We start from the raw sequence: 13,331 nt of genomic DNA on the forward strand, positions 1-13,331 counted from the left end.
GTGAAACTAACACAGTCGTGTTCTTTCCAGGGATTATATCGTACACAGAGTATCTCTTTCTGCTCTCTGTGCTCACAAGTAAGTGCGAGAATATGGGGTTTGCCATGCAGTTGACTCATTTAATTTTGATTTGTTTTCTTTTAGTCACAGTGTACTAAATTTGTCACGCCTCATGTGCATGTGTCGTGTCACTAATCGGCATCAAGTTCGAAGCATCATTTTCGTGTAGCATCATTCCCTGCCGTGCCATGAGTCGAGAGCCCCACGCTTTCTCCGAATGGCCGCAAGTTTGCTGGTCACCTGTGTTTTATTGACACGTGCATGGTGTCTGGAGTCGTGTTTGTTTGTTTTTGACCGCTGGCTGATTTGTATGGTCGCCTGTCTAGCGTGGGTGTCTGTATCGTGCTCCCGTGGCTGGCTCTGGGCGTGTTGCGAACTGTGGTGCTGCCTGCCACCGGAAGGGGTGAGCATAGCCGCCCGGCGAGACGGTGAAGTGAGTGATGGTCCCGCCGTGCGTCCACAGAGCCCGCCACAGGTTTCCGCATCGCCTTCAACATGTTTGACACCGACGGCAACGAGCGGGTGTCCCGAACGGAGTTCCTGGTGGTACGTACTCGGCGCCGGCGGCCGACGGCTGACTGGGGCTTGGCGTTGGGTCGGCGGGACTGGGCCCCGGCTGGCTGAGTGTCTGCTGGGTGTATGGCGAACGAGGCTGGGTGGGGTGCGGTGGCGGCGCACGGACCGCTGGCCGACCACGGCCGCCGTCGGCAGCCCCTCCCGGGCGGCGTCACGGTACCGTGGTTTTGGTGAGTGTGACAATTATTCACGAGTTGTGGCCTTGTCATTGCAAACGTAACTGTTCCCAAACGATTAACACCAATTGGTCGCGATTCCTGATATTGTGTGCCTTCGTGTTGAGTGTGGCCGGAAGGCGTCCTGCCATTGGAGTTTTGCATGGTGGTGGTTTGGTTTCCCCTTGTTTATGGTTTTATTGGAGCATACGCTTCTATTTAAGAGACACCATCTCCCCGCCACATGGCACACACACACACACACACACACACACACACACACACACACACACACACACACACACACACACACACACACACACACACACACGGGCGCTCGTCCCAACCCTGCCTATATTCCACTGCCCTGACGGTGCATATTCCCTCTGCTTCGGGGGAGGGGACGTGCTGTACCATAACGTGTCGGGAGTCCGCCCTGCTTTCTGTCTGGGGGCGCCTTCCCATCCGCTACCTCCCGATCTTGCCTTTTCATCCCAGTCTGGGGGCTTAGTGCCTTTTCTTCCACGCCGTGTTCTCCGCGGGCTCTGGGGTGGCTATCCTCCCTCGTCCCGAGCGTTCCCATTGTCTGCTGCCAGGCGCGGCTTGTTCTCCGTTGCTAGGGTCAACTTTAGTCTGCATTCTCCTCTGCCTCGAGGCTGCTTATTTTCCTCTATCGCAAACGTGCTGCCTATTTTGCCTCTGATGGCTGCGTTCTCCGCCTTGAAGGGACCTATTTTCCCTTACTGAGTGATATTCGCCGTCGCGTGGTGTTTGTATTCCTCGCCGTCCCGAGCCTGTTGCTCTTCCCCGCTTCGATACAGGCCGTTCTAACTCGCCTCGAGGCTGCACTACGTAACTCCCCAGCCTGGGAGGGGAAGGGAGGGGGCGCCCGCCCCATTTCAAGGATACGTCATTCCATTCCGTCTCATAGGTGCCTGCGCTCTTACGTCTCCAGGGTGCCTGTTGTGTCCCATCACGAGCGTGCCCTTTATCCCATGCCTCGTTCCGAGTCTACTTCTCGGACCGGCGGGTGTGTGGTGTGCCCGTCTCCGCCCGTCTCAGCCACACTGTCCAGCTTCGCGCCCACCGCTTCGGCCACGTCTTCGCGCCCACCGCTTCGGCCCCGTCTTCGCGCCCACCGCTTCGCCCTCTCTTCGCGTCCTTCTCTGCTGCTGTGCAGCGTTGTGTCGTCTCCTACCGCCCGTACGCGTTCTGGGTTGTACATAGGAGCTACCGCCTTCGCATGTGCTATTCTCGGCCGAGAATGTTTCGAAGGGCCCAGAACAACACGACATTTCGTGGTCGCTGACCCTGTGGAGCTCGCGAACTCCCTGATACTGCCGTAAGTCATCATGCTAAGAACATCTTAAGAGCGTCATGGTTTGGCACAAGGTGTTTAGTGCATACGCACTGCACACGTCAGCAAGCGCAGCTGGTGTGTGTGCATCTGTTACGACCGCTGGCGGCGCCGCGGCCCGGCACGTGGCGGACACAGGGTGCGCCCCGGCCCGGCATGTGGCGGACTGGGGGTGCGCCCCAGCCCGGCATGTGGCGGACACAGGGGGCGTGCCCCGTGCCCAGCATGTGGCGGACAGGGGGTGCGTCCCGGCCCGGCATGTAGCGGACACAGGGGGCGTGCCCCGTGCCCGGCATGTGACGGACTGAGGGTGCGCCCCGGCCCGGCATGTGGCGGACACAGGGGACGTGCCCCGTGCCCGGCATGTGGCTGACACAGGGGCGCGCCCCGTGCTCGGCTGGTCGGGAGCCGTGTCGCCCCTCGCATGGACGCGTTACTGAGTGGCACAGTGCCGTACCCAGGCTGTGGTGGGGTCGTTTCATAAGCACGATCGCACCAGCCAGGATGTCGTCAAGTATTTTGCTGCTGTGCAGTTGTACAATGACATGTGGTTCGGTAACGTACGTAAGGAAGACGGCTCGGCACACACAACTTCGGTATTGAACAGCCACTGAATGCTGGTTAAAGCTACGCCCCACAGAATGTCATGGATAAATTGCTAACCGTTCTGTGCGAGTCCAATAAATTTCCCGCGACCCGCAGTCAGAAATTGCACACATTCTGGCAAAGAGGTATGTTGGAGACGCATCGGGTGGCGGTGGCGTTATCTCATTTCTAAAATAACTCTTTTCGCCTGTTTAAGTAGGGATGAATGCTTCGCAAATCAAGTTGAATGCTTTGCAATGGGTATCATCTAAATTGGTTTAGGGAAGGAAGCATGCGTCACAATATAAGGCTTTATGCAGCATAATCACGTGTTCACCAACACTTTTATCAAGATAACCACTAGAGGCCAGAGTGACGTTTTTCCTGTAATGTTTTCTGTCGTTTGAAAGGCGTATTTATGAATTTCTTTACATTTTGACTGAGCACAAGAAGGTTCATAGGCATTTACATGAAATTGGCGTACTATGTGAAGTAGCAAGACGCGAGATAATATTCCCCACCCGAGAATACACATAAGAATAATGAAAAAGCTAGGATAAGTGCGATATGGGCGAAATTGAGCAGGTGGAAGCATGCCTACGCAAGTGTAATGTGCTTGCTTAAGTTGGGTATGATGCTTGGGTGCCGCCGTTTCCCGATGAATTTACAAACCACAGTGTTGTTCAAGTTCATGGTGTCCCCTCATGTATTCACCTTTTACACGTTGCTCAGGGCTGAACAGAAGCACGCTAACCAGGTTTTTACACGCTGCCCGGGGTAGAACAGAAGTACACTAACCGGGGCCTCGCTTACACGCCTTCAATAATATGCTCATCGTTATTATGTGGGGTAATATGGCTAGTGCCAATGATGCGTATTTTCGGGCCAGTACAAGTTTCGTGATTTAGATAGAGCCTTTGACTGCAGAGGAAAACGCACAGTGGCCGCTTTTGTCAAAGCGCACAGTCTGTTTCTTTTTTTGAGCGCGTTTGGTGAGAAATCTGTTGAATATCAATTGCCTATCAAAGTGTAAGATTGCAACGTGAACTATGGGGATGGCTACGCCGAATGATATTTCGGTCGGTACTCCCACTTTTCAATACGGAAGGGAGGGGAGCGGCGGCACTCAGACTGATAATCGCGCGAAATATGTTACCGCACAATGCGGCCCGCTATGGATCGAGACCGATACTGGCGGTGGCGGCCAGGCGGAAGGTGCTGTCCGTGCTGACCGGAGCGCCGCGCCCATCCGCCTGAGGCGCCGCCGGCGGCGGCCTCCCCTGGCCCGGTCCGGCCCTCTTCGGAGCGCCTGAGGCGCCGGCCCGGAGCCGCCTCACGGGGGCACGGGTCGCCCCCAGACAGCGCCCTAACTCTGCAGCTGACTAACGTCAACGGCGGCCCAAGCCGACTTGTAGTGTTGGCGGGCGCCCGGCACCGGGACACGAGCGGCGCCCCGCCCCCGGCCCTCGACCCGCCCCCGCCGGCGGCAGCAGCTCGGTGACCGCGCCTCTGTAACTGCAGATCTTACGTCTGATGGCACTAAACATGCTCGAAGAGCTGCGGGTAACGTTGTCTGACGAGGAGGACTACGTGCGCACGCGCGCCGCCGTGAGTTGGCCTGACCTGACCTGACCTGACCTGACTGATCCGACGTCTGGCCTCCCTCCTCGCCTGATCATCGGCCTTCGTGTCCCTGGCTCGAATATCTGGCTGGCTGCTTTGTCTTGTCCGGGCCCGGCAGGTCCGGGCGGTGTCGATCGCCGCCCCGTCCCGCTCGCGCTCGCGCTCCGGCTCGCTCGCTCGCTCGCTCATGACGCCCGCTCAAGAAATGCAGCAAGTGTGGTGGGCGGCAGGAGGCCTGAAACTAGGAGGGAATTAATTTTTTATATCCAAGGTGTTTCGAAATCTATAGCAATGCGTTGTCTCATCTGCTGCATTCGAACCCAACGGACGACACATTCCACCGCTGCGATTTTTCTTCCTGCGGTTTTATCTCGATTTATGGCAAAACTTAGTAACAGCTCGATGTTATTTTTTAAAAGGCACCTGTGCAAAGCGCTGCGCTGTACAGCTGTGAAGAAGCTGCTACATTACCCCAGGTGCCCTGCGGCTGTGTGGGGCAGCGTGTCAGCACTGAGCCGAGCGTCGTAGCCGTCGCTCTGGGCTTGGTGGCGATGGCCGGCTGGCGCGAGAGCCGAGTGGGAGCGGGCGGACGGAGCGGCGCCGTTCCGGCCCCGCCCGGCCCGGTGGCCGCGCTGGGGGCTGATGCACCTCACTCACCGCCCGTCGGGAATGCGCTCTGGTGGCTGTGACTAACTGGCACGCGTTGCTCCTCATCCTCCCGGTCCTGCCCGCCAGCCGGGCGACGGGGGCGCGCGCCCGCAGCGGCCTCCCGGGTCCCGCCGCCGCGGTGGTCCACCGCGCGGCCAGTGCTGAGCCGTCCTCCGGCTCGGCGGACTCGAGTGAGCTGCGCAGCTGCGCGCAGACCCCGCCAAGCTGTGGCGCTGGGCGCAGACGAGTGCAAGGCATGCTGCCAATTAAACTAGGCAAACTGACACCATGTACTCGTGCATATATGATGCTAGTTAGCCGGAATTGGTCATTTGGTAAGAATTACTGGTCACTGTTCGTCACAGGACCTGTCTCAGCATGTTAATTGGGGGAGAGTCCGCACCAGTAACGTCCAAGCGCCCCAGTACAAACGAAACCCCCCTCCCCCCAGGGACAGTGCTGCTTTGCCGGCCGCTCACGCTCGACCGCGTCTTTGATACGCTTCAGGCCGAGAATGCGATGATGATATATTTGTTGAGGCAGCTGTTCACAATAGTATGATTGAGAAGACTGTAAGGTTGGTAACTGTAAATGAACTCAGCTGACTTTAAAAAGTCGAGATGGGTTTCAGAATTCTGCCAGCTGGAATTTAATCGACGTGGATGAGTGCATACTGGAGTAGAGATATCGCCAATAAGAACTCTTAAGGTTTTCGACGATTCTCTTGGATTGCGTTCCGAGTGGTTAAATTTCATGAGCTGCTGCGATCGTAAGCGAGGTAAAACATCCTACAAAATGTGGCGAAATAGGCGAAATAGTCCACGTAGAAGGGGACACCGGACTGCTGATACGGCTGAGAGGACATGCTCACACGTCCAAAAGCCATTCGTCCACGTGCGATGTGTCCACGTGTGTCAGCGCTTAGGTATCTCCGTAATGAAAAGTTAATTAATCCTCCAGCGATTTGCTCTTAAAACAGGCCCTGGGTCGCCACTTTGTGCAGCTGGTCTGTTCATTGAATTTGTAGGAAGCGTTCCTGCAAAACCCGACAATTCTCAAAAGTACAAGCACCTTTCACAGAGCACATACCGTATATTGGGTACCCCTATGATGTCTGCCTCCTTTCAAGTTAAGGCAAAGCCACATCTCAAAGCGCCTCCAGCAAATCCCCTCACACATATGGGTTGCCTTGGGAATTTGCATTTATGTTGAGTTACACTCGGGTCTGGTTTTGTCGGTTGTTGCTTTGAACTCTAGAATAGCGGAACTGCAATAATAAAATCGATAACGGAACCCATCACTCGTCAGAAATCTATAATCTCTGAGTTTAACAGGTCTGCAATGAGCGTGAGGGAAGGTGCCTGGAAGCACTCCCAAAGCACCTTCAGAGCTTTGGTTGCAAAATCGCGCCGTGCGGTCTGGTTTCTGTTGCGTTAACTTTGCTGTGCGAGGCAGTCCTCGATGGTGACAGTGTTGTTGGCCCGTTTCGCTCGCGTCAGTGGGTCTCGCGGGGTTGTAGCGCGTGAGCCGCGGCCGGCGTGCCCCGTACCGGGACGGCATCGACCGCCGTGGTCGGGGACGGCCGTCCGGTCCGGCCGCGGCCCCGCTGGCTCCGGCCCGTCCCACCCATGGGCGCAGCGGCTGCTGCGCGGCGTCAGTGGTGCTCGTTGTGAATTTCGTGTGGTCGGCCGCGACGTTCTGTTCGCTTTCGTCCATGGTTTGCGTTGTATTCTGTTATCCTAGGTTCCCTGTGTTGAAAAAATCCTAGAGCAGCCTGGGCCTCCTGCAAATATGCAGAATTTCTAGCGCCTCTACTTGTATGAATGTGCTGTGCCTTCTGTTTTACTAATAGCACTCGGCTTAGTCTGTCAACTCTGCATCAGCTTTAGACTTCTGAGCATTTGTTGGTGGACGGATCTTTACTTTTATTCAGCTATTCTTCTGCCGTGTGCGTGCACTGAGGCATCGACGCTTAAGGCCAACACGCCCTGTCCTCAGGCTTATCCCATCCACTGTTCTCCACAATTGTAATAAGTGATTCGTACGTATACATTTTTTCATTTAAATATTGAGGATTCTGTCTGACTATCCTAAGTGCTTAAGTATTCCTCGTTTGACATTTATTACGCTAAGTATGTGAACTGTTGAGTTGCATCGCCTCGGTTCATTTTGCGTCAGTGGTTGAGTTTGTCGCCGCTAGATGGGAGATGGGACGCTAACATGTGCTGACCAGTGTCCTTGTGGGTCTGTGTTTTGCATGGCAGCTGGAGAAGATCTTCAGCCACGCGAGGAGGGAGCGGCGCGGCTCGAGCACCACCACAGACTCCGAAGGTGGGTCCTGCGCTGGCCAACAGCTGCGGCACCGCCGCCCAACGCAACGCCGCCCAAACGGCACCACAATTGTCACGTTGACCATAGGGATGGCTTGTCGGACCAGGGCAATGGTGAAGCCCCGGGCTCGACTGGGACTATGTGCGCCTGTTACACTGTGTGCCAGGAGCTGCCAGTCTCGCGTGCGAAGCTGGAACAGAACACTGCGCGTGCGCTGTGTATGGTCACATTGGCGCTGTGATGTCCTGGCTTTTGTTCTTCCGTACTTCTTCACGTTCTGTACGTAGTTCTCTGCTTTCATCTGCGCGTTTGGTCGTGGCTTGCGCCGGTCGGTTTCAGGTTTGCGCAACTTCGGAAGAGCGCTGTGCCAGCGGGCCGCGCGCCGGCCGGTGCAGGCGGCGGACTGGGCCATCGGCCGGGGTCCGCTGTTGGCGGCAGGGCGGGGTGGTGCCGCCGCGGCCGGCGCGCCGGCCGGTGCAGGCAGCGGACTGGGCCACCGGCCGGGGTCCGCTGTCGGCGGCGGGGCGGGCTGGTGCCGCCGCGGTCGGCGCGCCGTAGCCGCTGCACGAGGCCGGCTGCCGGGCCCGCGCCGGTGCGCTCCGGCACCCACAGTCTAGCTGTAGCTGCGGTCGGGGCTTGGTCGGGGACGGTACATCACCACAGCGACAGCACACGGCGGCGCGCCGGCAGCAGGCTTGTCGGACGTGTTCTGATGACGGCCCTCTTCGGGATATGCATGCGGTACTATCGCACTTCTCAACTTCGTAGGAGATCGGCGGGCTGAGACAAGTTTGTTTGACATTTAACATGATAACGAAGTGCTCCACACTATTTTGTATTGAGTGTTCAACTGCTTGAATACCCAATAGCTGAAACAATGCGAACTGCATGCTACTGCTGAAAAGGTGGCATTTGCCACAGCTGGTGGTGCCTGTGGTGTGGTCTGTACGACTTGCTGAATATCACTGGGGCCAGCTAACTCAGCGGTGCCGTACGTCAGAGTGAGTTGATTTCGGTTGGCATGAGGGCATTAGATTGAGGGAGGAGGAAGCGTGACCCTGGATATAATCAACTTGCGGTATCGTCAACCGTTCCTCCTTGGTCAACACGTGACATGCGGGAATCGTAATTAGCTTTATGATGTTACGGTCCTATGACCCTGTTTAAGACGGATCGGAAGTTCAGTGTTCAACTATGACACATTATACGGTGTACGTTCTATACACATGCACACACATTGCATACACCTGCACATATACACACGCAGATAAAGCTTGGGGCGCTGCGCTGGGTGCTGGTGGCGGCTGTCTGTCTGGGTGCTTGGGCGTGTTATCAGGCGTGAGTTGTGCGCTCTGGCCTGGCGTTGGTGACCTAAGCCATGTTCTCTCTTTCTCTCCCACCGTGTAGGCTTGTATAAGCTCGACTACGATCCCCGGGCTCGTGTCAACGTGCTCAGGAGCGGCCGTAAGTGGCACCATGGGCACAGGCAGTCGGAGGCGGTGGGCGGCGCCGGCTGCCCGCCTGTGTGGATGACACCCTCCCGCCCTCACCGTCGCCCACGCTCGTGCATCGCGCACACACGCACACCCATACACACATACTCAGACCATCCACTCGCGCACACACACCGTCACCGACGCCGACGTGTCGCACACTCGGACCACCCACCCACTTACACCCGCGCACACACGCCGTCACCGACACCTTCATGTTACACACTGAACACCCGCTCGTTCACGCTTGCTGGGCGTCTCCGCACTCGAACGCGGACTGATCACACACACACACACACATATGCCCCTCACTATGCTCGCAGACGCATCTCCACTCTCTCGGCGTCAGCCGTGCGCTCGCCGCCTTACACTCACGCTCCTGTCCTGATATACCTAGTCGCGCACACCCTTGGCCTTGCTCGCAGTCACTAGCACCTCCCTTTCCCCTGTTTTCTGTACCATTCCATCACTTTCTCCCTTTTGCTGTCCGTGTTATGCTCTCCTCTCAGTCCCTGCCCCTTCCCTCCATGTCGTCTGCTACCACCCTCTGTTACTGCTGTCCATCTCTATCTTTATCGTTTCCACCATATCTCTCTTCCTAGATCACCATATTATCATGTGTACCACCTTTCCCCATCTGTTTGCCACCGCCGCCTCTTTGGGCGTTTAGGTGTGACCGTAGAGTACTGTTTGCCCCGTGCGCGGCGTATGGCTGCCGGTCGCGGCCGCCTCGGGCCCTCGGCCCTCTAAATAGATGTGGCGTGCGTGCGCGTGTGTGTGTGCTGCATGGCTGGACGGGGGCGGCCTGACGCTGCCTCTGCCGACCCAGGCCCCCCGGCCGGCCCGCTGGACGTCCGCACCATCGACCGCCGCCTCTTTGGTACGCCACCCGCGCGCGCGCGCACCCGCACGCACCCAGTGACGGGCACGCTGGCTAACGGCGGCCGGCGCGACGGAACTAACGCCGGGTGGCGGCGGCCGGGACTGGCAGTGCTGCTAACGCGCTCTGCGGCGTCGCGGTGTTCTCACACGCTCGCTGCCGCCGACCGTACTGGCGGTGACCGGTGCCAGCTGGCGGGTAACCTGGTGGGGCTTTGGTAACGGCGATGACCGGTGGGGGTGATAACACTTCGCACCTCGGACGAGCTCGAGCGCGGCAATCAGCGACTCGGTTCGGAGGAGGGTTGATACCGCGGTGGCATGATGTTACTAACCGGCAACATTTGCGGGCCAACCACGGAACAGATCCACTGCAAGGTGGACCTAACAACGTGTGACAACGTTTGCGTGCTCTTTTAACGGCAGCATGGCCGACTCAGGATGTCCAGGATGGTTTGCGGCCGCGTAGAACACAAACCGCAGCGGTCTCGTCACAACACAGGGCGCACCACCATAACGCATCGGACTTATGCGTGAGGCCCGGGCGCCGTGATAGTCGGAATTAGCGACCACGTTTCGCACATTTTCACTCACGCGGCGCGTCGTGTCGTGCCGTGCCCCTGTGCCTGCCGGTGGTCTGCGGTCTGCCGGGCCGTCGCCGTCTCCAGCGGTAGTGCCGCCCCGTACCTGCCGGTCCCCCGCCGTGCGCTGCGCCGGCCGACCGCGGGGTCTGGCCGGCCGGCCGGCCCTGGACTGCCCAGCCCGACCGTGTGCCCTGACGTCCGCACGTGCCCGCCGCGCCTGGCTCGCAGTGTTGCACGACTGGCGTGTCTCTGGCTGTGGCGCGCTCGCTCGCGCTCTACATGTGTCTGTGTGGCCGGCCCTCCACTCCCGCGACTGTGGTTAGTGGCCGGCGGAGCTCGACGGCTGGCAGTGTTGTGCCGGACTCATTCGGTCAGGATTCAGTGAAATTGGACCTCCGCTCGTGCCCGGCTGTCCGGAGAATCCAGCAATTGCGGAGAGCTGCTGTCTGATCGATGGTGGGCGCCGATCGGAGCGACTTTTCCCCTCCGGCGCGGGCTGCTCCCAATGTACCGAAAACCTTTGACTGCAAGTCGGCGAAAACATCCGAACAGGGACTTCAAAGGCTCAGGCGTCCGTTCTCACACCAAGAGGAGAGGAGGGGCATGCCAGACGCTCTGCTCCATGAGCATTCGTCGTGTGCTACGGTCGTGATAACGTCTGTTGCGAGTAGATGTCTGAATAATAACGTTTGCTGCATGTGGCCGGCTGTCATTTCGTGTTGGTCTCTTCTGCCCTGTCATTTTCACTGCCCTGTTGTATTGGTGGCTTCTTCACAGTTTCTCTCAGACACAGTATGTCTGACTGTAGCTGCGGGTTTTTCCCCAGCGAACATACTGATAGATATTGCGTCGCTGGGTGGGTGTTCGGTGTCATCATTAATGCATGACTTCCTCGAGGTTTTCCCATGTCAGACTCAAGTGATATGATGCGAAACGATTGTGACGGTGTGACGCTGTCGACACCCCCCTCCCTTCCATCCGGTCCGACACGGCGCGGGGCCGCGAGAGTCCTCTGACGGCGATCGTCGATCGGACGCACCTGCGTGAGGGATAAGGGGTCGGGAGTCGTGGCGTAAGAGATAAGGGGCGTAGGGGTCGTACAGAGGCGCGGCGCGCGGACGGCCGCGGACCTGAATGACCTGCCACGGGCTTGACTGACCTGCTGCGGACCTGACTAACCTGCCGCAGACCTAACTGACTTGCCGTGGACCAACCTGACCTGCCGCAGACCAAGCTAACGCACCGCAGCCCAGCCTGCCCTGCCGCGGACCTGACTAACCTGCCGCGGACCTGAATGACCTGCCACGGGCTTGACTGACCTGCTGCGGACCGGACTAACCTGCTACGGGCGTAATCCATCTGCCGCGGACCTGACTGGCGTGCCGCTTGACTGACTCTGTCGTGCCGCGGACTTGACTCTATCGTGCCGCGGACCTGACTCTATCGTGCCGCGGACCTGACTCTATCGTGCCGCGGACCTGACTATCGTGCCGCGGACCTGACTGACGTGCCGCTGGCCTGACTCTGTCGTGCCGCGGACTTGACTCTATCGTGCCGCGGACCTGACTCATTGGGACGGGCGGTTTTCGGAACCTGCTGGATTAGATGTGGGGTGGTGACGGGGGCGCGGCAGAGTCGTCACCACCCGCTGGGTCGGCGCTAGTAGCACGACAGACGAACACAGACCACCCGCTCCACGTGTTGGCGCACCAGAAGTGGTGTCGCTGGCAAACGTGCTTTCGTAACGCTGGGCGCGTGCCTGTCGTAGGCTCGGACGACGACGTGGAGGATGACATCCTGCAGCAGAAGAAGAAGATCAACACCACCTTACTGGTGCACTTCTTCGGCCCCAAGGGCGACCATGAGCTGTCGTACGACGAGTTCAAACAGTGAGTTGGCATGGCTGCGAACGGCCCTGCAATATGTGACGAATTAGAGGTCTCTGAAACTCCAGGGTGCAACGGTTGCCCACACAGATCTCCTCTGCTGTCAAAGTTGCCGTGGCTGGAGGTGTAGGGCCTACTACATTAGCTGCAGCAGGTGTGGGCTCTTCTATATCCGTTGGACTGCATGCGGCCTTCAGTTGCGGACACCGGTGTGTCCAGCCTTCATGTATACCTGTTATGTGGATGATCTACATACATACATATATATATATATATATATATATATATATATATATATATATATATATGTATGCATATATATACATCACAAGGTGATAGTGGGGATCAGAACCTGACGACAGCGCTTCGTCAGGTTCATGGAGAACCTGCAGGAGGAAGTGCTGGAAATCGAGTTCCAGGAGTTCGCCAGAGGCTACCACAAGATCAGCGAGGTCGAGTTTGGCAAGATCCTGCTGCGATACACCTATCTGCGGCCAGACCAGTGGGTGTTGACCTCCGGCCGTTTGGCAGCGGGGGGGGGGGGGGGGCGGGGATAACGCCCCGGCGCCGGGCGTGCCCCTGCGCGCGGCGTGTGACGCAGGTCGTGCCGCCACCGCTCCCGTTCGACCGGCTGACGGCCGGCGATCCGCCCGGACACTCATTAAGCCGTTGGGCTGGTCGCGTGCTCTGCCGATAATAGGACGGGCGCCTGTATGGGCCGGCAGGTATTGGGCGGTGCGCTCTCAATATCGGCCCGGTTCCGGCCCCAGGAAGCCATGTGCGCGCCGGCTGCCGGCCATCAGTATGCCCGGCCGCTGGGTTCCGTGGGCCGGCTCTGTGGCCGGCCGATGAGGCGACGGCCCTCCTCTGTGCCGGCTGGGCGGCTATCCTCTGTGTCGACTGCCGCCGACTCCTCTGTGCCGGCTGTGCAGCTGTCCTTGTGTCGACTGCCACTGATCTCTGCGTAGACTGCCGCCGGCTGCTCTGTGCCGGCTGTGCAGCTATCCTTGTGTCGAATGGCGCTGACCTATGTGTAGACCGGGCCGCCGACTCCTCTGTGCCGGCTGTGCAGCTATCCTCTGTGTTGCAACAAAATAAAAATGGAATATTTCGGGGCGTCGGTTCAAGGGTGACCTGTTGTGACCTGATGACCG

The 13,331-nt window shown here is 58.2% G+C and overlaps 1 protein-coding gene across 7 annotated transcripts in view; it reads left to right on the plus strand.

Moving 5' to 3' along the window:
• Positions 1–13,331, plus strand: part of LOC119107216 (calcium uptake protein 3, mitochondrial) — a 32,852-nt gene that overhangs the window by 17,288 nt on the left and 2,233 nt on the right. Inside the window, exons 4-11 of one of the 7 annotated variants that reach the window (XM_037230619.1) lie at positions 31–78; positions 524–606; positions 4,255–4,341; positions 7,269–7,335; positions 8,743–8,799; positions 9,658–9,708; positions 12,060–12,180; positions 12,551–12,679. In XM_037230619.1, coding sequence (XP_037086514.1) covers positions 31–78; positions 524–606; positions 4,255–4,341; positions 7,269–7,335; positions 8,743–8,799; positions 9,658–9,708; positions 12,060–12,180; positions 12,551–12,679 — 643 coding nt within the window. The remainder of the gene's footprint in view (positions 1–30; positions 79–523; positions 607–4,254; positions 4,342–7,268; positions 7,336–8,742; positions 8,800–9,657; positions 9,709–12,059; positions 12,181–12,550; positions 12,680–13,331) is intronic. The other 6 variants (XM_037230613.1, XM_037230614.1, XM_037230615.1 and 3 more) reach the window with 6 other exon arrangements.

This window comes from Pollicipes pollicipes, unplaced genomic scaffold (genome assembly GCF_011947565.3).
Source record: "Pollicipes pollicipes isolate AB1234 unplaced genomic scaffold, Ppol_2.1 Scaffold_6686;HRSCAF=7923_pilon_pilon_pilon, whole genome shotgun sequence".
In the NCBI taxonomy this organism is placed as follows: domain Eukaryota; kingdom Metazoa; phylum Arthropoda; class Thecostraca; order Pollicipedomorpha; family Pollicipedidae; genus Pollicipes; species Pollicipes pollicipes.